Source organism: Ornithorhynchus anatinus, chromosome X1 (genome assembly GCF_004115215.2).
Source record: "Ornithorhynchus anatinus isolate Pmale09 chromosome X1, mOrnAna1.pri.v4, whole genome shotgun sequence".
Lineage (NCBI taxonomy): Eukaryota > Metazoa > Chordata > Mammalia > Monotremata > Ornithorhynchidae > Ornithorhynchus > Ornithorhynchus anatinus.
In genome coordinates this window covers 53,563,999-53,586,379 of record NC_041749.1, presented here as the reverse complement: position 1 = coordinate 53,586,379, position 22,381 = coordinate 53,563,999, and the positions used below count along the sequence as shown (strand labels likewise).

At 43.5% G+C, this 22,381-nt stretch overlaps 1 protein-coding gene across 5 annotated transcripts in view; it reads left to right on the top strand.

Annotated features, from left to right (window-relative positions):
- The first annotated feature begins 1,498 nt into the window (after positions 1-1,498).
- SHQ1 (SHQ1, H/ACA ribonucleoprotein assembly factor) overlaps positions 1,499-22,381 on the top strand; it is a 152,665-nt gene continuing 131,782 nt past the window's right edge. For 4 of the 5 annotated variants that reach the window (XM_029051873.2, XM_029051870.1, XM_039910325.1 and 1 more), the window contains exons 1-8: positions 1,499-1,575; positions 4,592-4,776; positions 6,604-6,668; positions 11,543-11,665; positions 12,303-12,454; positions 12,867-12,929; positions 13,511-13,623; positions 18,096-18,223. In XM_029051873.2, coding sequence (XP_028907706.1) covers positions 4,634-4,776; positions 6,604-6,668; positions 11,543-11,665; positions 12,303-12,454; positions 12,867-12,929; positions 13,511-13,623; positions 18,096-18,223 — 787 coding nt within the window. In that variant the 5' untranslated portion in view covers positions 1,499-1,575; positions 4,592-4,633. The remainder of the gene's footprint in view (positions 1,576-4,591; positions 4,777-6,603; positions 6,669-11,542; positions 11,666-12,302; positions 12,455-12,866; positions 12,930-13,510; positions 13,624-18,095; positions 18,224-22,381) is intronic. The other variant, XM_029051871.1, reaches the window with a different exon arrangement.

Below are 22,381 nucleotides of genomic sequence, written 5' to 3'. Positions count from 1 at the left end.
GTGCTTGGACAGTCACCTGGGATTTTACAGGGCCAATTGATTGGTATATGAAAACAGTGCAGCTCCTGAGTCACATCTACTATGTTCCTGGACTCCTGGGTCTCTGAGCAAAGTGGATTTAGCAAACTGAGGAAGTTAAGCACCTGGTGGAACAGCAGCAAGCTGTCCACCCACCCCACCCCAAAACTGGGAAGGAGCATGGCCTAGTGGATAAAGAAGGACCTGGGAACCAGAGAACCTGCATTTAAATCCTGACCCCATCACTAGCCTGCTGTGTGACCTTGGGCAAGCCACTTAACTTCTCTGAGCCTCAGCTTCCTCAACTACACAATGGGGATGCAATATGCATTCTCCCTCCTGCTTAGACTGTGAGTCTCATGGGGGACAGGGACCATGTCTGACCTGATTAATTTGCATCTACCCCAGCACTTAGAATGGTGATTACCCAAAAACCGTGCCAAAGCTGAAGGCATGTGCTGCTCGTTGTCAAAGAAGGTCAATTTAATCAAGAAATCTATCAACAGCATTTGAACGGCTACTGTGTGCAGAACACTGTAATATGTTTGGGAGAATACAATAGAGTTAGGAGACTTGTATCTTCGGATCTAGTCGGGGAGACAGCTGAATTACTAAAGTGGAGTAGAAAGATGTGAATAAATGGTTTTGGTGTGTGTGTGCCCAAGTGCTTAGATGGTCTGGAAGATCTTAGTGGTAATAGGATAAATATAAGGTGGGTTAATTAGATGTTAATCAGGGAAGGCCTCCTGGAGGAGTTTATAGTTTCAGAAAGGTTTTGAAAATAGAGGACTTTCATTTAATCATATTTATTGAGCGCTTACTGTGTGCAGAGTGGTATACTAAGCACTTGGGAAGTTCAATTCAGCAACAAATAGAGACAATACCTGCCCACAGTGGGCTCACAGGAGTCTGTTGGGTGTACAGGGAACCTGTGATGTAGATGATTAGGAATGTTTTTATTAAAGCATTTGTTTTTTAAGAGAAAGTGGAGGTATGGGGATTTTAGATATCTTGTCTAATAACTCAGAAATCATTATGTAAAACCATAGAATGATAAAATCTGACCACCTTGCATCTCCCCCAGCGCTTAGCACATGGTAAGCGCTTAACAAGTACCAACACGATTATTATTACTATTATGTAAAGAAAGGGGAAGGGGGGGAGGGAGAGGAAAGGGCGGCCACATCTGCAAGTTCCGAGTCCGCGGACAATAAGTAGGTGAATGCTTCATCGAGCCCCCCAACATCTTCCCCTCTCGTCCATTGCCCCCCCCCTTTATTTTTAACCTTCTCCCCTCTTTTCTGCTCCCGTTCTTCCGAGGTTGTTCACTTAACAATAACGCCCTGTTCACGCTATCCTGCACTCGGTTCTCTTTTCCCTACTTCGTTTTTGCTTTCCTTCTAGGGGGCCAAGGGGGCAGCTGAGGCCCGTCTTCTTGGAGGGGGGGAGGAAAGGCAGCCCTTCCGCCTCCGTGGAGAAAAGAAGCGCATGCGCAGTTGCATTTTCCCAATCCTCTTTGCGGCCCCGGAAGTCTGCCTGCCGCTCCATGTGGACAAGGTAGGGGCTGCTGAGCGGAGTGTTGTGTTGATATGTAATAATAATAATAATGTTGGTATTTGTTAAGCGCTCACTACGTGCCGAGCACTGTTCTAAGCGCTGGGGGAGATACAGGGTAATCAGGTTGTCCCGCGTGAGGCTCACAGTCTTAATCCCCATTTTATAGATGGGGTAAGTGAGGCACAGAGAAGTTAAATGGCTTGCCCACGGTCACACAGCTGACAAGTGGAAGATCCGAGATTCGAACCCATGACCTCTGACTCCCAAGCCCGGGCTCTTTCCACTGAGCCACGGTGGTCTTGGGGAGGTAGTGGAGGGGCAGTTTTAAGGGGGGACGGCGAACCGCTTGGGCCGCAGCTCTGACAACGGCCAGCCCCACGTGGGCCAGGGACTGTGCCCAACCTGACCGTTTTCTAATCATGCTAATCACTGTGGGATTTATTAAGCGCTTACGATGTGCCAGGCAGTGTTCTGAGCCCTGGGGAGGATCCAAGCGAATAGAAGTGGACACAGTCTCGATCCCCATTTTAGCGCTTAGTATAGTGCTCCGCACACAGTAAGCGCTCAATTCGATTGAATAATAATATGTTGGTTTTAAGCGCTGACTGGGCTGAACACTGATGTACAGATATCTACCCCAGGTGGGGTAGATAAACGGGGATGAAAACTGTGCGCCCCATGTGGGACAACCTGATTACCTTGTATGTCCCCCCCCCCCAGCGCTTAGAACAGTGCTTGGCACATAGTAAGCGCTTAACAAATGCCGTCATCATTATTATTACTACTACAAGGTAATCAGCTTGTCCCACGTGAGGTTCCCAATCTTCATCCCCATTTTACAGATGAGGTAACTGAGGCACCGAGAAGTGAAGCGACTTGCCCAAAGTCACACAGGTGACAGGTGGCAGAGCAGGGATTAGAACCCATGACCTCTGACTCCTAGGCCCGGGGTCTTTCCACTGAGCCACAATGAATTTTACAGATGGGGTAACATCAGTCCCAGTGCAGTGACCTGCCCAAGGTCACACAGCAGTCAAGTGACGGAGCGGGGATTAGAACTGGGCTCTGTCTTTTCTACCCACCCCAGAGCTTAGAACAGTGACTGGCATGTAGTGAGCACCCAACAGATACCACTGTTGCTGTTAACTCGGTTCACCCACTGTCTCAACACTTCTTCCCACTGTCAGTGGTTTTTAATAATAACTGGTGGTATTTGTTAAGCGCTTACTACGTGCCAAGCACTGTTCTAAGTGCTGGAGTGAGAGGGTCGGGGCGGCGAATTTGCAGAGCAAGGAGGAGGTAGAGGGCAGTGAATTGACCAGCCACGTTTCTTCTCTCATTCAATCGTATTGAGCGCTTACTGTGTGCAGAACAGTGTACTAAGTCCTGGGGAAAGTTTTGAACCCCTACTGGGTGCAGAACAATGTGCTAAGTGCCAGGGAAAGTACACGACAGCTGATGGACACATCCCCTGCACGCAGAGAGCTTATAGTTGAAAGGGATGGGCAGACACTTGTAAGTTATAGGTGGGAGGAAGTAATAGGTCTAGAAGATATTCAATCGTATTTATTGAGCGCTTATTGTGTGCAGAGCATTGTACTAAGTGCTTGGAAAGTACAGTTCAGCAACAGAGACAGTCCCTGCCCCCAAAGGGGTCACAGTCTAAAAGGGGGGACACAGACATCAAAACAAGTAAACAGGCATCAATAGCATCAATATAAATAAATAGAATTATAGATATATGCACACCTTTAAAATAAATAGAATTATAAATACATATACACACAAGTGCTATGGGGGTGGGAAGGGGGGTAGAGCACAGGGAGCGAGAGCAGAGGAAGATACCTAAATGCTGCAGTGGTGCTGTGAGTGATGCAGAAGTTTTGAAATGGCAACTGGGAAGTGAAAGGGGGAGAGGAGCAATCATCCTGAAGGAGATGTGATTTCAGAAAGTTAGGGAGAGCAGGAGTCTTGCAGGTGTAAAGGGGAAAGCAGTGGGACAAAGAATAGCGTGCTTGAGCAAGAGATGAACAGGTGGGGAAGGAGAAAATTAAGCACAGTGATTGACTTTGAGAGGAAGAAGGTGGGATGTAGTGGGAGGGGTGAGTGCTGATGTTTCAGAGTTTGATGTGGAGAGGAATGGGTAATGTTTTAATATTATTGGTTGCCTATGTTGGTCTGTTTTTCCTGCTAAATTGAATAGAAGGATTCTCATTTCCTCACTATCCCCCCACCCCCCTTCTCTCCCCTGCCCCCCACTCCCAGGAGTTCTCTGCCCCAGTGCATGCTCAAAAAAATTTTGCTGATCTTAAATTTCATACCCTAATTAAACTTAGCTTTTTTTCAAATTTATCACAAGGCATCAGCCTCCTCACTGAGCTCCCTCATTCCAATCTTATTAATAATAATAATAATGGTATTTGGTAAGCACTTACTATGTGCCAGGCACTGTTCTAAGTGCTGGGGTAGATAGACGATAATTGGGTTGGCCACAGTCCCTGTCCCACATAGGGCTCACTATCTTAATCCCCATTTTACAGATGAGGGAACTGAGGTCCAGCGAAATGACTAGCCCAAAGTCACACAGCAGAGAGGTGGCAGAGCTGGGATTAGTACCCAGGCCTTTCTGGCTCCCAGGCCTGTGCTCTATCCACTAGGCCATGCTGTTTCTTTACTATGTACTAACTTGTGCATGTACCTTTTTTTTTTCTCTAGCAGTAAACCTATTTTAGTGTCAGCCTCCCCTGGTAGAATGTCAATTTTTTGAGGGCCTCTTGTAGTTTACCGAGCCCTTAGTACAGTGCTCTGCAAACAGACACTCAATAAATACTTGATAAATTGAATTAAGGTGTGGGTGGAAAGTTACTCATACATTTTAAAATTTGGTATATGTGGCTACACCTAAAATGAAATATTCTTAATAAAATATTGTTCTATAAGCTATGAAGAAAACTAACTTTTAGTTGTAGAAAAATGCTCTTCTTTGTTATGTTGTAATCAACTTTTTTTCTTACAGAATTAAATAACCCCTCTGATTAAATCCGTGGTGTGGTTCATCATGATAACTCCAGCATTTGAATTGAGCCAAGATCCAGATTTCCTTACTATAACAATCAGTGTGCCTTATGCAAGAGTTTCTGAATTTGATGTCTACTTTGAAGGATCAGATTTCAAATTTTATGCTAAACCTTATTTTCTCAGGTAAGTATTACCGGATTGTTTCATATACAGGGTGTAGATTGTTCTGGTTTAAAAATGTAATTTAGGGGATAATCAGTTTTTTAAGAAATTCATATACAAATCAAGGTTAAATGTCATAAGTCCGAAAGATTTACCAGTTTGAAGATCTGCATGGTAAGTGCTTATTTGGTTGTTACCATCCTATGCTTAGCAAGTGAACCACTTGGCTAGAACCCATTGGACAGTTACAGCTATCTATTGGCCCATATAACAACGTTACGATAGTTTTGCTTTACGTAGGTTGTGATATTTATCCAGCTCCAGCATCAGTAAAACTTTGTAAAATCTAAATCTTGGTTTATGAGGTGAAGATCCTATATTTGAGAGAGAAGAATGCTGTCTCAAAAAAGACATGAGCAAGGACTCAAATTAACTCCAGATTCTACAGAGTGGCAAGAGAGAAATCCCTTGTGGGGTAAAGGATGGCCACACTCCATATGCGTTGCATCTATTGACCACTGTGGACGTGCCCTCTAGGACTGCAAGCTCGCTGTGGGCAGGGAATGTGTCTGTTATATTCTCCCAACTGCTTACCACAGTGCTCTGCACATAGTAAGTGCCCAGTGAATGATTGATGCATTAAATCAACTGATATCGACCAGGGCATAATTAAAATGGATTCACAGATTGATTTAAGTCTATTTTGGGAGGAGTGGGGAAGAAAGATATGGGGAATGGATGTAGAAATTAAAGAAGAAGCATGCCCATGGGAGTGGACCTGGACTCCACTACTTGTCTGCTGTGCGACCTTGGGCAAGTCGCTTAAATTCTGTGCCTGTTATCAGTAAAATGAGAATGATTGAGCCCTATGTGGGACAGGGACCGTGTCCAACCTGATTAGCTTGTATCTACCCCAGTGCTTAGTATAGTGCCCGGCCCATAACAGATATCGTAAAAAAATTGGATTAAATGAGGTGAAACTGTAAGCGTCTGTACTCTGGTACAATTTTTTGGATTATTCAGATCTACTCTCTTGTTTCTCCTTTTCCTTATTGCTCACTAACAATACCAGAGAGGGGAGAGGAAACTCAAATCAGTGTTTAAAATTGGTACGATTTGATGGGGGAGAAAGTTTGAAACTGCAGTGAGGTTTTTAGATTATTCATTTGTCTTGCATGTTCTTGCTGGGCAGTCAAGGTTTAGCTGTGTTGTGTGCGTGCTTGCCAAATCTTTTGGCCTATGATGAGGTTAAAAATAAAATGCCAGGATGTGTGTTAGTTCTTTGAAATTAGCCTGTATTGTGCTCCTCCTTCCTGTTACTCAGCTAGTCTGAGTTACTTTTTAACTTTTCCTCTGTGCACCCATGTGCTCCCCATTCATACTCCATTCCATCCCCGCCCTCATAGTTGTATGGTGGTATCGAGCAGAGGGATGGGTCAGTCATATTTATTGAACGCTTCCTCTGTGCAGAGCACTGTACTAAGAGTACAATACAACAGTAAGTAATAATTCCCTGCCCACAACAATCTTACAGTCTAGAGGGGGAGACAGACGTGTTTATAGATAAATAAAAGTATAGATATGGGCATAAGTGCCGTGGGCGGGAGGAAGGAATGAATACAAAGAACAAGTCAAGGGGACACAGAAGGGAGTGGAGAAGAGGAAAGGAGGGCTTATTCAGGGAAGACCGCTTGGAGAAGATGGGCCTTCAACAAGGCTTTGAAGGTAGGGAGAGCAATTGTCAGCTGTTCTTCGGCTCCCCTTGTACAGTCATGGTTTTACTGGTTTTTCAAATGTTTCTCCATGCTAGGAATGTAGGCACCTGACCGTCTTTTTTTCAATCCACAGGTTAACTCTTCCTGGAAGGATTGTGGAAAATGGAAGAGAGGCAGCATCCTATGATGCAGATAAAGGTACTGCTGTTGAATTTTTCCATCCTTGAAGTAATTGCATGAATATTGTTGTAGAAGTATCTTTCCTACAACACAGTGGTTTCACCCCGGCAAATCAGTGCTGAAACTAAATGAGAATGGGCTGAAACTCAGCTCCAGTTTAGGAAGATGGCCCAGAACGGTCATTGCTCTGTAAATTTTCACCACGCTGGCAGTGGCTGTTTCTCAGCGGGGGAAGCACAGCCTGATGGAGAGAGCACGGACTTTGGAGTCAGCGGACCTGGGTTCTAATCCTGGCTCTGCCTGCTGTGTGACTTCAGGCAAGTCACTTCTCTATGCTTCAGTTTCTTCAACCGTAAAATGGGGTTTCAAAGCCTGTTCTCCCTCCTACTTAAACTGCGAGCCCCTGTGCGGAAAAAGGGATCCATCCAACCTAATTAACTTGTATCTTCCCCAGTGCTTGACACATAGTAAGCACTTAAATACTATTAAAAAAAAACTAACAACCCAACTCTCCCATCTCTGTCACACCAGAAGCTAGAAGAGGCAGGAGTTAGGAGCTAAGGGGGTGTCCCCTCTCAAAGCCTTGCTGTTAGGACATGATTCATTCAATAGTATTTATTGAGCGCTTACTATGTGCAGAGCACTGTACTAAGCGCTTGGAATGTACAATTCGGCAACAGATAGACAATCCCTGCCCAGTGACGGGCTCACAGTCTAAACGATGATGCTGAACTCTGGCCTGGAAATTTGCCAAGGAGTGGTCCTGTCTCTTTGCTCGGTGGCAGGCTGTCTCTGAACTCTTTTACTTCCCTTCCTTCCTGTCCTTATACGGTGCCTGTTTCCCTCCAAAGGGGGAACATCTGGTGAGAAATTTTTACTTTCAGCGCACCCCTGTAGGTATCCAAAACTTGTGCTGCCAAAAATAGTGGCATTGGGAAATAAGGGGTTTGGGGGAAGATGGTCTAAAAGCAATTAAAATAATACAGGGCTTCTATTGCATCGGGTGAAACTCAAGGTTGTGGAGGATGAAAAAGCCATGTAAATCCAAGATTTATAAGGCTAAAGTGTGAGAGTACTATTGCACTTCATTTGCTTTTCAGACACTTATTGGTAGTCATTAACACTTCAGAGAAACCAATTTGCACTGCTTTAAAAGTAATTTCTGGCAAACTGTTTTCAATAGCTGCAATGCTAATGAACTACTGACAACAGGATTACGGTCACTGTTTAAAAAGACACTCCTGGCAAAGCCACATCTTGTTATAACCAACCATTTTACAGCCGCACAGTGATAACTGTTCCCCTGTTCCATTGCACTCTATCCAAATTGTGCTTTTTAAAAAAAAAAAAGTTGTGACAGTGCCATTTTCTGTTTCTTTATGGTGCAATATCTCAGTTGTATTTGAGTGCTTACTGTGTGCAGACCACTTGTGAGCACTTGGGAGAGTACAATATAACAGCGTGGGTGGACACGTTCTCTACCCTCAATTTTACAGTCTAGAGGGGGAGACAGACATTAATATAAAACAACCCCACCAATATTTACACAAGTGCTGTGGGGCTGAGGGAGGTTTGACTGGAGGATGCAAATCCAAGTACGAGTGCCATGCAGAAGGGAATGGGAGAAGAGGAAATGAGAGGGCTTAGGCAGGGAAGGCTTCTTGGAGGAGATGTGCCTTCAGTAAAGTGGGTAGAGTGATTGCCAAATATGAAGAGAGAGGACATTCCAGGTCTGAGGCAGGACATGGGCAAGAGGTTGATGGATACTTCACTTTGCTGCCCGGATTATCTTTCTGCAGAAACATTCTGGGCATGTCACCCCGCTCCTCAGAAATCTCCAGTGGTTGCCTATCAACCTCTGTGTCAAGCAAAAACTCCCCACTCTTGGCTTCACCTTGCTCCCTCCTACCTCACCTCCCTTCTCTCCTTCTATATCCCAGCCCTCAAACTCCACTCCTCTGGTGCTGACCACCTCAATGTGCCTCATTCTCGCCTGTCCTGCTGTCGACCCCGGCCTACGTCCTACTCCTGGCCGGGAGTGCCCTCCCTCCTCAAATCCGCCAAACAATCACACTTCCTCCCTTCAAAGCCCTAATGAAGGCTTGCCTCCTCCAGGAGGCCTTCCCAGACTGAGTCCCCCTTTTCCTCAGCTCTCCCTCCCCTCCCCCATTGCCCTGACTCGCTCTCTTTGCTCTTCCCCCCTCCCTGCCCCACAGCACTTGTGTGTGTATATATGTACTTATTTATAATTCTATTTACGTTAATGCCTGTTTACTTGTTTTGATGTGTATATATATCTATAATTCTATGTATTTATATTGATACTATTGATGCCTGTTTGCTTGTTGTCTGTCTTCCCCTTTCTAGACTGTGAGCCCGTTGTGGGCAGGGGTTGTCTCTCTCTATTACTGAATTGTACTTTCCAAGCACTTAATACAGTGGTCTGCATAGACGAAGTGCTCAATTAATATGATTGAATGAATAGATGAAATTGCGGTACAGTGAGTAGGTTGGCATCACAGGAGTGAAGTATGCAGGCTGGTTTGTAGTAGGAAATCAGAGGGGTGGTTGCTACAGATTTTGATCTACTGGAAAAAGCAACAGGCTTGGAATTGGGAGACCAGGATTCTAACCTTGGTTCTGCCAGGAACCATGGGCCATAGGGAAGTCAGTTAACACTTCTGTACATCTGCTTCTCCATATATAATACAGGAGTGTAATGCCCACCCCTCAGCCTTCCATGTTTTGAGGAAATCTAAAATTCCCCCCTCTAGCCATTATTGCTCCAGTCATCACTATAAATAGAATTATAGATATGTACATATATACACAAGTGCTGTAGGTTGGGGAGAGGGGGGTAGAACAGAGGGAGCAAGTCGGGGCAACGTGGAGGGGAGGGGGAGCTGAGGAAAAGGGGGGCTTAGTCTGGGAAGGTCTCTTGGAGGAGGTGAGCCTTCAGTAGGGCTTTCAAGAGGGGGCGAGTGATTGGTGGATTTGAGGAGGGAGGGTGTTCCAGACAAGAGGTAGGAAGTGGGCCAGGGGTTGACGGTGGGACAGACGAGAACAAGGCACAGTGAGAAGGTTAGCACCAGAGGAGCGGAGTGTGCAGGCTGGGCTGTAGAAGGAGAGAAGGGAGGTGAGGTAAGAAGGTGAGGGGCAAGGTGATGGAGAGCTTTGAAGCCAATAGTGAGGAGTTTTTGCTTCATGCGACGGTTGATAGGCAACCACTGGAGATTTTTGAGGAGGGGACGGTGACATGCCCAGAACATTTCTGTAGAAATATAATCCGAGCAGCAGAGTGAAGTATGGACTGAAGTGGGGTGAAACTGGAGATTGGGAGGTCAGAAAGGAGGCTGATGCAGTAACCCGGTCGGGATAGGATGAGTGATTGTACCAGCATGGTAGCGGTTTGGATGGAGAGGAAAGGGCGGATCTTGGCGATGTATGTTGTGAAGGTGAGACCAGTAGGCTTTGGTGACGGATTAGATATGTGGGATGAATGAGAGAGCGGAGTCACGGCTTGTGAGACGGGAAGGATGGTAGTGCCATCCACGGTGGCAGCAAAGTCAGGGAGAGGACAGGTTTTGGGAGGGAAGATAAGGAGCTCAATCTTGAACATGTTGAATTTTAAGTGGCAGGAGGACATCCAGGTGGAAATGTCCTGAAGGCAGGAGGAGATGTGAGCCAGGAGGGAGGGAGAGAGAACAGTTGTAGCAACCCAACCCAATAAATTTATCTATTTGTTTCTGTCCTTCCTCAGCACTTGCATATATCGGTATTTTCAATTGTAGAGGCCACTATTCAAATTTCTCTATTTGCAAATATTTGTATATCTATCTTCCCTGATTGAGTGGGCAGGGGTGTATTTCGTGTTCCTGATACATATTAAAGCAGGAACATATTTCACTCACACACACACATGCACACAAAATCTATTAAACACTTACTGTATATCAAGCACTGTTTAAGCAGTGGGTTAGATACAAGTTAATCAGGTTGGACACAGTCTCTGTCCCACATGGGACTCACCGTCTTTAAGTAGGAGGAAGGGTAGATATTGAATCCCCATTTACAGTTGAGGAAATTGAGGTACAGAGAAGTTGCAGTGACTTGTGACAGGCAGGTGGCAGAGCCAGCATCAGAAACCAGGTCCTCTGCCTCCGGGGCCTGTGCTCTTTCCATTTGGCTCTTCTGGTTCTGTTCTTTTCCAAGTGCTTAGTATGCTGTACTTCATCCACTGGGTGATCGGATAGCAGTACCACCCCTCAAAAAAGAACCTAAGAACTAGAAATTAAACCTAAGAAACATGAGACTATCCAACAGGAACATTTTTTTGCCTTAAAGTTTTGGGGATTTTTCTCTTACAGTAGAACCTTATTAAGCTTATATGGGTTATTTCAAATTACTTTGTATTTTGATGCAATCACTGTTTTCTGCCAGATTAGATGCCACCTTGTACTTTAATAAAAATATTGGCATAAACCAATCCTGGTTGATACCGTCTATTCAATCCTTTGTGATTCAAATGAATCTTTGCTGTAGCCCTGATTTAAAAAAAAAAAAGTTTTTAGACCCTATCAATCCTTAGGAAAATATTTTTTAAATTCAGAAAGATTTTCCTCAGGCTTTTTGTGAAGGCATGCAGCATATAACGTGTGTGTTGTCTATTTATGGATGAAAAATAGTTGGAAAATCCTCCTGAAGCTTTTTTCCTTCATTTTCTGACACCCAAATATAGTCCTTTGTCGGTGCCAGACATCTTCAGGAAGATGTTACTTGAGCTCTGCAAACTGGGCAGATGATGCGGCAGAACACACAATTCTTAAAAATGACCTAGTTAGGGAATAGTTGAACTCAGTGTATTAAGTGCAAACTTATAACTTATTTTCAAGGAGTTTTTACAGTTCGAATGCCCAAAGAGACTCCTGCCCAGCATTTTGAAGGACTCAATATGCTGACAGCACTTCTGGCACCAAAGAAATCCAGGTCTGCAAAACCTCTTGTGGAGGAGATAGGTATGTTCACTGTGGTTAGAAATCAATAACGAAAAATAAAAGCTTCTCAGTATATGTACGGATCGTTTAATAGGTGTAATTTTGTCCGTGACGCCTGGCAAACTCCAGCCCTGAATACATTTTAAGAAAATAGTGGTCACACTATCTCATTTTCCAAAATCTGTCTTTGAACTACATAATCCATGTTCTTAACAAGAATGAGGGGGTTTTGCAACTGTTTTGACATACTCTTTAAAATACACAATAAATTACTTAGACTATGGTCTGTATAATTTAAAAGTCCAGTATTGAACAAATGGTTTAACAGTAATATTTGAAGGAGCTGTATTAAGTTTCTGGGCACAGTGATGACCAAGTCATAAGAATCTCCATTCAGCCCCATATTCTCTCTCCAACAGTAGTGTCAAAGTTTACCCTCCTTGACAGCTGAGATCATGATTAGAACTTCTCTCAAACACCCCCAACTTTTCTCTCTGAGAAAAAACAGTGTCCAGGGCTCAATGTTGAACATATTGAACTTCTGAAAGTGCAATCTCCTCCCCCTCCGTTGCTTTGTGAATTGAGGGTTCACAAAAAGTTACTTCAGGAATAAAGTAATAACAATGGTAATCCTGTTTGCTTCGTGGTACATGTTTAGGCACTCCTGAGCTTTCTGAGCAAGAGCAGGAAGAAGAATTGGATTGGGAAATTGAACAGATTCCCTATGAAGCAGCTACAAAGAACACTTTAAATACACAGTGTCAGTATGGATTTGGAAATTTACGATGGGGAGTGTTTCAACGACTTCAGGTACTGATAACTACAAATATACTGGGGCTTCTCTGGCCAGTATTTGTATTCCAGGGATACCAAAATGTACAATCCTTCTTTACACTGTAGAGCTACTTTATCTGTCCTTTTAATTCATATATATTCATCAGCAGTACATTAACAACCCGCTATTCACACAGCCAGGATCCAGATTCTAGCTCTACAAAAGCCCTGGTAACTGTAGCTGAAATGGATAGAATAATGGCCAAATTCAATGTTGAATATTACAGTTTGTGGGGACAAATATGAACAGGGTCAAATGGAGATTCAGAGACTGAGATTTGCACCTATAGATGACAGGTGCTTAAGTTAAGGCATGAAAAGCACATATGTTTGTTTGGAAAAGGCATGGGATCATAAATCCTTATGTTTCTGGTGTGTGTTACTCTAGCTATTAAGCAGAAGAAGGAAAAACCTCACCACATGGAAATACATCTGGCAGTGTTCACAGCTGGTAGGAACAGAACAGAAAGCTTGTTGTGTTGTCTGTCTCCCCCTGCGAGCCCATTGTTGGGTAGAGATTGTCTCTGTTGCCAAATGGTACTTTCCAAGCACTTAGTATAGTGCTCTGCACATAGTAAACACTCAATAAATACGATTGAATGAATGAAAAGTAAGAGGGATAGTGAGCCGTAATGCTAAGTTTAATGGTTTAGGTTTTTAAACAATGACTTGGATTAAGCACTGAATATTTATTTTTATGGATTAGTCACTTTATTAAGAGATGAGCACAAACAAAATAGCTCTTTGGGCATATGAATACTGTATTAAGGCAGTATTTGTAAAGTTTTGTTTTTTTTAATAGGTTGGGATAGAGAACCCCAAGTGATTACTAGCTCTCAGAGCTGGTGTCTTGAAAAAATTAACGATCCATTGAAAAGGGATCAGTTCATAGTTCATCGATAATTCAGATAGTCTTTCTTCTAAAAGTAAATCCTCTTCTTTTGGGTATATTGCCCAAGTGTAATTTCTGTGCTAAAATGAGTGATTTTTTTCAGATGGTGTAACACACATTATTTCTGATTATTTCCGTAGGATGAACTGAATGATGTTGTTGACGTTAAAAATCCTGACTTAACTCCTGTCACTGAACGCAGACAGAAACGCTTGGCTGCAGAAGAGGCCAAGTTTGATCCCGATCATTACTTGTAAATATAACATTTAATTTTCTGACTTGTTGAAGTTGTAAGAGGTGAAAAGTTCATTTTACCAAATGAATGTATTTTAAAATGCTTTGAGAAAATTTGCTCTTATTGGCTAATATTGTGCTCTAATTATAAAACCTCAGTAAGTTTATTTAGCTTCCAGTGGCTGGAATCATTAATGGTCCATTACAAGCTCACTGTTTGCCAAATTGCTTTTTAGAGCCACCCTGGCATTGCCCCTTTTAAAGGTGAGAGACCATTACTCTCCCCACCTTCAGAGCCTTAGTAAAATCCCATTTCCTCCAGGAGGTCTTCCCCGACTAAGCCCTCATTTCCTCTACTCCCTCTCCACTCTGTGTCACCCTTGCACTTGGATTTTATTCACCCTCCCCCATGTGCATAATTGTAACTTATTTATTAATGTCTGTCTCCCCCTCTAGACTGTAAATTCCTCGTGGACAAGAAGTATGTCTATGAGCTCTGTTGTAATAATAATAATGATGATGGTATTTAAGCGCTTACTAAGATGCAAGGTTATCAGGTTGTCCCATGTGGGCTCACACTTTTAATCCCCATTTTACAGATGAGGTAACTGAGGCACAGACAAGTTAAGTGACTTGCCCGAGGTCACACAGCAGACAAGTGTCGGAGCAGAGATTAGAACCCATGTCCTCTGACTCCCAAACCCGTGCTCTTTCCACTAAGCCACGCTGCTTGTACTCTCCCAGATGCTTAGCACAGTGCTCTGAACACAGTAAGCACTCAATAAATAAGATTATTTGAGTACCTTTTTATAGCCAACCTGCTGGAGCGGTAAGCATGCTCCAGCATGTGAGCATTTTTGAGTTGTAATATTCCAGTCCCCTTTCTTTCTTGGTTTTTGTTTTTTTTTGTTAGCAATTGTTGGATATCCAGGTAAATATTCCCTTAATGCAGGATTGGGTATTTCCGCCCTCATCAGACATGGGTTCTTAGGATCCAGCCCTTATCCATACCAACAGATGTGTGTGCATTTCTCCACTATAGAATATTATTTGGTGCCACAGCCTACCCTCTGAAATGTTCTACACAAATGTAACTGGAATTTGTGTTACGCTTAATGCGGTTGTTTAATAAAGAACTCCTTTGGGGAAAATCTATGTATTTGCTTGGAGTTTGCAAAAGAGGTTTGGCTTTTTAATTAAATCTGAAAATCAAGAAAGCATCGGGTTCTTTCCTCGAAAATTTATAATGCCATAATTTCAATTTTAGGTTTCAATAGCCAAATTTAAATATATAACTTCAGTGTTTCTGATTAACTTTATCCTGAGCACCAGTTTGAACTGCTTCTCAAGAAAAACATTTGTTCCTTGGAAAAATATGATTTTTGAGTGGCAAGACCCTGGAAATGGATAAAGGAAAGTTTTTTTGTTTTTTTTTTCATCCTCCTGTATATGAGTGTGACTGCTGTTTATTGTTGGGTTGTTGCTTCTCTTTCCTTGTAGGATATTAGCAAAAGTAAATCCTGATATAGAAGTTTAGTATGGAAATTAAAGTTAATCTTAAAATGATGCCCTCCTCCCCCCCCCCAAAAAATAGGGAGGGGGGCAGTAAGTAGGACAGAATGGCCAAGGACATTCAAATTCATTCAATCATATTAATTGAGCGCTTACTGTTGGCAGACCACTGTACTAAGTGCTGGGCTTACAATCTAAGCGGTGGAGACAGACATCTAAGCATCAATATAAATAAATAGGATTACAGATATATACATATGTGCTGTGTGGCGGGGAGCGAGGGAAGAGCAAAGGGAGTGATTTGAGTTGACACAGAAGGGCGGGGGAGCTGAGGAAGAGAGGGCTTAGTCTGGGAGGCCTCTTGGAGAGGTGAACCTTCAGTAGGGCTTTGAAGCGGGGAGAAGAGTGGCGGATTTGAGGAGGGAGGGTGTTCCAGGCCGGCAGTAGGACGGGAGCCAGCGGTCCGTGGCGAGACAGATGAGATCGAGGCAGGTCAGTGGCCTCAGAGCTCAGAGTGCTTAACCAAAGCCAACAGATATCAATGTGAAAGCCGAACCTGGAAACGCGGTCAGATGCAGCTCAACCGGTCTCAGAGCATGCCCATCCAGCTGGGATTGTTTAGTCACGCCCTGCGGCTGGCTCGACCTCAGAATCTGCCTGTAGACTTGCCCCCCAGTGCCACCCCCTGGCAAATGTCCACCCTTCTGGAGGTTAACACAGTTGAAATGTTGAAAATGACCCTTGACTGGAGAAGGAAGTGTGGGAAAGGGACTCTGGGGTTTTTTGGTTTGGTGGCACATGACTAGCAAGCTTAGGGAATTCACCACTGAACATTAAGGAACTAATTGGAAGGAAAGAACTATAAACAGATATTAAATACTCCTGATTTAAGGTTATGATAAGCAGGTGATTCAGGCATCACAGGGGAAGCATACTAAGAACAGGATGTCTTTCATTTTCTAGAACATTTGAGAGGTTATGCCCCATTTGTATTGCAGTTTCTAATTACATTTATCGCATTCATTCATTCAATAGTATTTATTGAGCGCTTACTATGTGCAGAGCACTGTACTAAGCGCTTGGAATGAACAAGTCGGCAACAGATAGAGACAGTCCCTGCCATTTGACAGGCTTACAGTCTAATCGGGGGAGACAGACAAGAACAATGGCAATAAATAGAGTCCAGGGGAAGAACATCTCATAAAAACAATGGCAACTAAATAGAATCAAGGTGATATAATAATGTTGGTATTTGTTAAGCGCTTACTATGTGCCGAGCACTGTTCTAAGCGCTGGGGTAGACATAGGGGAATCAGGTTGTCCCACATGGGGCTCACAGTCTTAATCCCCATTTTTTACAGATGAGGGAACTGAGGCACAGAGAAGTTAAGTGACTTGCCCACAGTCACACAGCCGACAAGTGGCAGAGCTGGGATTCGAACTCATGAGCCCTGACTCCAAAGCCCGTGCTCTTTCCACTGAGCCACGCTGATATATATTTCATTAACAAAATAAAATAAATTAACAAAATAAATTATCTTAGCAATTGGCATCTTTAAAGGGCTATTGAAGAACAATTTGAAGGCACTAATATAAATTTCATGTTAAGTATTTGAAGCAGAAATTTCATCATTTTCAGTGTCTTTAAGCAAGCACGAAAGCCAAAGAGACATTTCGAGGCTGAAATTTGAAAGGGAAGGGAGCTTAATTGGGAGAACTACCTGGTTCTCCTGCTTGGATTAAAAGTGGAGGAGGAGCTGCTTGGGTTCTTGGACATGAGCTTTTGTTATAAGAAAATTCAGAGACAGGCTTATTTTTCTCCTTGCATCCATTTTCTTCTCTCCAGAAAGAAGCCTATTGTCTTGTAGGGAAGAAACTAGGATTTTCTATTCAGTTCCATCGTTTTCCCCCAAAAGAATATTTCTAATTAAGATGCTATTTCTAATATTTCTAATTAAGACCACTGCCATTGTGGGAATGGGAGCTGGGAAGTTTCCAAACTTAAGCTTGCCAGAATGCATCTGGGCTGGGTTTATTTTAGCTATTTTATGGTAGAATTAAATGAAACAACAATGAAATCTATTGTGAACTTTTCTCTGTTAGATAGTAAGTTCCTTGAAGGTAGGAATCCTGTTGTTTACTCATGTTTCCTAGGTATCCAGGGTACACAGGCTCTTAAATAGTGCCTTTAAAAAAAACACACAAGTATGATTTTTTTGGACCAAATATTTATTATTGGCAATGTTAATAAGTTCACAGATCTGTAGGGGGGAAGGCTTTTGTCCCTCTTAGATCTAATCTGCTGTGTAAAATAAGTTTCAATACTCATTGTTTTGAAATGTATTTTAGATTTTTTTTTTCTTGGAGCATGAGCTCTTCCAGATACTCTTATTAGAAACTCGTGCTAAAGTTATTTTCAGTCAATATTTTCTTCCTCACAGCCAGTTGCCAAACCCAGTATTTTAAAAGCAAAGAAAAACCCCTCCAAAAACACACACCCTTTTTCTGAAAGATAACTGTGACCCACCATGGTGTCTCAACAACACGGAAAGGTTTTAAATAGTGATGTCAATCTTTTCTCTCTGCTGTTAATTTTGAAAAGGAGTGACCATCTGCAAAAATGGATAGATCACCTCTTTGAAGATCCTTAAGAGTTTTTTGGGTGATGCCCAAGACAGAGGGGGAGGAGGGTTTATATCTGTCTACACCCACCAGATGTCACTAAACCTTAGAGTTCACTGCACTCATCAAGTGAACAGCAAGAACCAAAGCCTGGAAAAGTGGCCTGGGGAGACCATGGCCAAGGAGCAAAGAACACTACCTAAAGAACCACCCTGAAGAAGTCAGCTGAAAGCTGAATACAAATGTGGGCTGAAGCAGCATATCGAAAAGCAACTCGATTGCAGCACAGGCTGAAAAATATACATAAAGAGAATGAAAAATGTGTTCTTATAATCAAAATATCCCTTTAACTTTCAGAGCTGATTTTTTTGAAGATGAAGCAATTCAGGGTTTGTTGAAGTATAAGGCCTGGTGGACCAATCTTTACGCAAAAAGGATGGCTTCCGTGGAAGAGAGTCAGGAGCCTGGTAATCAAACTGAATTAGGTGAGAAATTGGAAATTAAATTCATTTTGTAATTGGTTTTAGCCCCATTTGCCATGTTAGCTCTCTTCGCCTTTGGTTTCTGTTCCATTGAATATGAAGTCATGTCCCTATGATTCAGAGGAATGACTTTATCCGATATTTATGGGGTTGGAATATTTTCTTCCATTCTGGTTAGACCCTACTCAGTCTTTATTCTTGTCAATCAATTGTGTATTTATTGAGCGCTTAGTGTGTGCAGAGCACTGTACTAAGCGTTTTGGAGAGCACATTATAGCAGAATTGGTAGACATGTTCCCTGTCCACGACGAGCTTACTGTCTAGAGTTTAGATTTCTAAAGCTACTTTTCCCTTTGGGGTCATAGGAGTGCAGGTTTAGTTAAGAATAGAGACACTTGTACCCTACAGTAACTCAAGTTATTTTATGATGTGGTCTGGGTGTTTGCCACAATGGCAATGCAGAACTAGAAACAGTGGAAACAAATTGGTTCTTGTTCTTAGGCATCCAGAACAGTTCCCAGGTGGATTCAAAGGGATATATCTTGACTGCAGAGGTCATGGGTGCAGCTTCTGTCACAGAAACGGGCTAGTAAGACATCTTTATTTCGCTCAAAGTAAGCCACGATATATCTGCTCTTGAATTTTAGCATACCACCTCACCCATGTAGAGAAAAATGTCAACTCTGAAATCCTAATTGCTAACTTCCCCTACCTCCTTTCGCTCTTGCATCAATATTAACTGGTCCAATGTTGGCATTCAATTTAATAATTATGGCACCTAAGTGTTTACTATGTGTCAAGCACTGGGGTAAAGTTAATCAGGTGGGACATAGTTGTTGTCCTTCATCAGGCTCACGGTCTAAGTAGTGGGGAGAACAGATATTGAATTCCTACTTTTGCAAATGAGGAAACTGAGGCACAGAGAAGTTACGTGCTCAAGGTCACACGGCAGGCAAGTGGCAGAGCCCCTGCCTTTTCCTCTAGGCCATGCTGTTCCTGACGTTTGTGTTGTGCCAGTGTTTCAAACTAGCAGACATTTTTAGGGCAAGTCCGTACGACAAGCCACTCAGTTATATAATTCAGTAAGGGCATTTGCTTCTTGTTCGTTTGAAATTGCTCCATAGATTTTTGCCTTGTCTTATGCTCTCAAGTCGTCTCCGATCCATAGCGACACCGTGGACACGTCTCTCCCAGAACGCCCCACCTCCATCTGCAATCGTTTTGGTAGTGGGTCCATTGAGTTTTCTTGGTAAGGAGACAGAAGTGGTTGACCACTGCCTCCTGCGCAGTAAACTTGAGTCTCCGCCCTTGACTCTCTCCCATGCCTCTGCTGCCCAACACAGATGAGTTTTGACTTGTAGCTGATGGCCTTCCACTCTCTAGCCACTGCCCAAGCTAGGAATGGAATGGGTAGGCCACTGCTTGTCTTTCCCTCCCGCCATAGCCGAGACCGGTAGAGTACTGGAAACTCTCCAGGTGTGAGAGAGGCCTCAAGAGATTGGAAGCTTTGGAAAAAATGATCCTTCTTCCAGTCAGTCTTGTTCCTGTTGGAATCCGACAGGGCTCTGCACACAGTAAGCACTCAATAAATACGATCAAATGAGTGAATGAATTACCCCGAGATGGCAGCAGGGATTGTGGGCAGTACAGGCAAGGACAGGGGCTAGTAGAGGAGGAGAAACTGTGGTCAAGGTGGCTCCGAAGGGCCATCACCAGCCTTTCTTTTGTCCCCCTGTGCTTCCAATTGCTCTCCTGTTCCTATTCCTTCCCTCTCCTATTCCTGTTCCTGCTATGGCTTGGGTCTTGCTCCTCTGCCTGTTGCTCTCCCTATTGGTTGAAGTCATATTGTAGAAGCAGCACGGCGTAGTGTAAAGATCACAGGCCTCAGAGTCAGAAGGTCATGGGTTCTAATCCCGGCTCCGCCACTTGTCTGCTGTGTGACCTTGGGCAAGTCACTTCACTTCTCTGGGCTTCAGTTCCCTCATCTGTAAAATGGAGATTGAGACTGTGAGCCCCACGTGGGACAGGGACTGTGTCCAACCCAATCTGCCTTTATCCACCCCAGTGCTTAGTACAGTGGCTGGCACTTAATTATGCGCTTAACAAATACCATAATTATTAATTATAATCATTATTATTAAGGTCCCATTGCCAAGAGGCCTTCCTAATTGTAATAATGATTGATTATCTTGTATCTGTTAAGCACTTACTGTGTGCTGAGCACTGTCCTTAGTGCTGGGGTAGATACAAGGTAATCAATCAAATGGGACACAGTCCCTGTGGAAGATGGGGCAGAAGCGAAATGACTCGTCTGAGGTCACAGAGACGAGTGGCAGAGTTAGGATTAGAACCCATGACTCTCTTACTCCCAGGCCCGGGCTCTATCCACTACACCATACTGCTTCCCTAACACCAGAAAACCCGAATGTTTCTTTGGTGTCCTGTTTCACAGAAGTGCCCATTTGGCTTAATCTCTTGTCCTCTCTGACGCAATTGAAGGTAATGTGAGTTCCTGCTAAAAAATGCCATGCTTTGTTGTTAGGAAGGGAGGTAATTGCAGTTCAGGTTCAGCGGCAATTTTGGAAAAGCCAACCTGCAGCTTGTTCAGACCGGTTTCAGGTGAGATGCCCACTGGGCCTCATTCTCATGATCTGAGAATTGAAGGGCGGCCCAGGTGGAAGGGAGAAGGTAGGATTTCATGAAAACTTTTGGGGAGTGGATAAGTGCCAGGAACCAGAAGAATGACCTTTTGATAAGGAGGAGCAGTAGCAAGACTATTCGCGGTAATCAAACAGTAGCATTTACTAAGTGCCTACTGTATTAAACACCTGAGGGAGCAAGCTCATTGTGGACACGGATCGTGTCTGCCAACTGTTATATTGTACTTTCCCAAGTGCATCCCCCCTCCCAGTCCCACAGCACTTACGTACATGTGTGTACTTTATTTGTGTTAATGTCTGTCTCCCCTTCTAGACTGTAAACTCATGGTGGGCAGGGAATGTGTCTCTTCACTGTTACATTGTACTTTCTCAAGTGCTTAGAACACACAATAAGTGCTCTGATACGATTGACCGACTGCTCTGCACACAGTAAGTGCTCAGTAAATACCATTTGTTGAGCAGGTACATTAGATAGGCATGATCCCTTGCCTATGACTTTGCAATCTCTGGGAGGAGACAGATACTAAAAGAATTTCCTGGTAGGAGGACAAAAGAAAGTGGATATGTAAGTGCTTTAGTAAGAGAGTATGTACTAAAAGTGCAACAGGTGCTGTAAGTATACTTTCTGATTACTATGGACTGAAATGACCCCTCAGGCTTGATTTTTATAAAGCAGTTACGACTAATCTTTTACATTTACAAGAATGCCGCCGGGGTTACAGTATTGTACTCTCCCAAGCACTTGGTAAAGTGCTCTGCACACAGTAAGTGCTTAATAAATATGAAGGAAAGACTAAATATCCCAGGAAAGGGATGCTTCTAGACTGTAAGCTCGTTGTGGGCAGGGAAAGCATCTACCAACTCTTTTATACTGGCCTCTCCCAAGCGCATAGTACAGTGTTCTGCACAGTGAGTGCTCAAATACCATTGATGATGATGAATAATAGTAATTGTGGCATTTATTAAGCTCTTGCTTTGCACCAAGCACTGTACTGAATGGTGGGGTAGACACAGGATAAACAGGTCGCACATGGAGCTCTCGTTCTGAGAGGAAGGAAGAATGCGTATTGAATCCCCATTTTGCAGATGAGGGAACTGAGCCCCATTGAAGTGACTTGCCCAAGATCTCAGCAGTAGTGGCCGAGCCGGGATTAGAACCCAGGTCCTTTGACTCCCAGGCCTGGGCTGTTTCCTCTAAGCCACCCTGGTATCCTCTGTCTCATTCAAATGTGAATTCCTTATCAACAGGGATCTCTCAGGCATCTCTGGTTTTTCACGAGTACTTAATACAGTCCCCCAGTGGGCCCTCAGAAAATACTTTTTACTCCTAGTTGACATTTTCTGGCCCCTTGGCCATTTGAGTGGGGTTTGAGTGGCCATTTGAGAGAGGGGAAAACTATGGCCCACTGTTAGCAGGGTATATGTGCTTACTATTATTATGATGGTATTTGTTAAGCACTCACTATGTGCCTAGCACTGTTCTAAGTGCTGGGTTAGATAC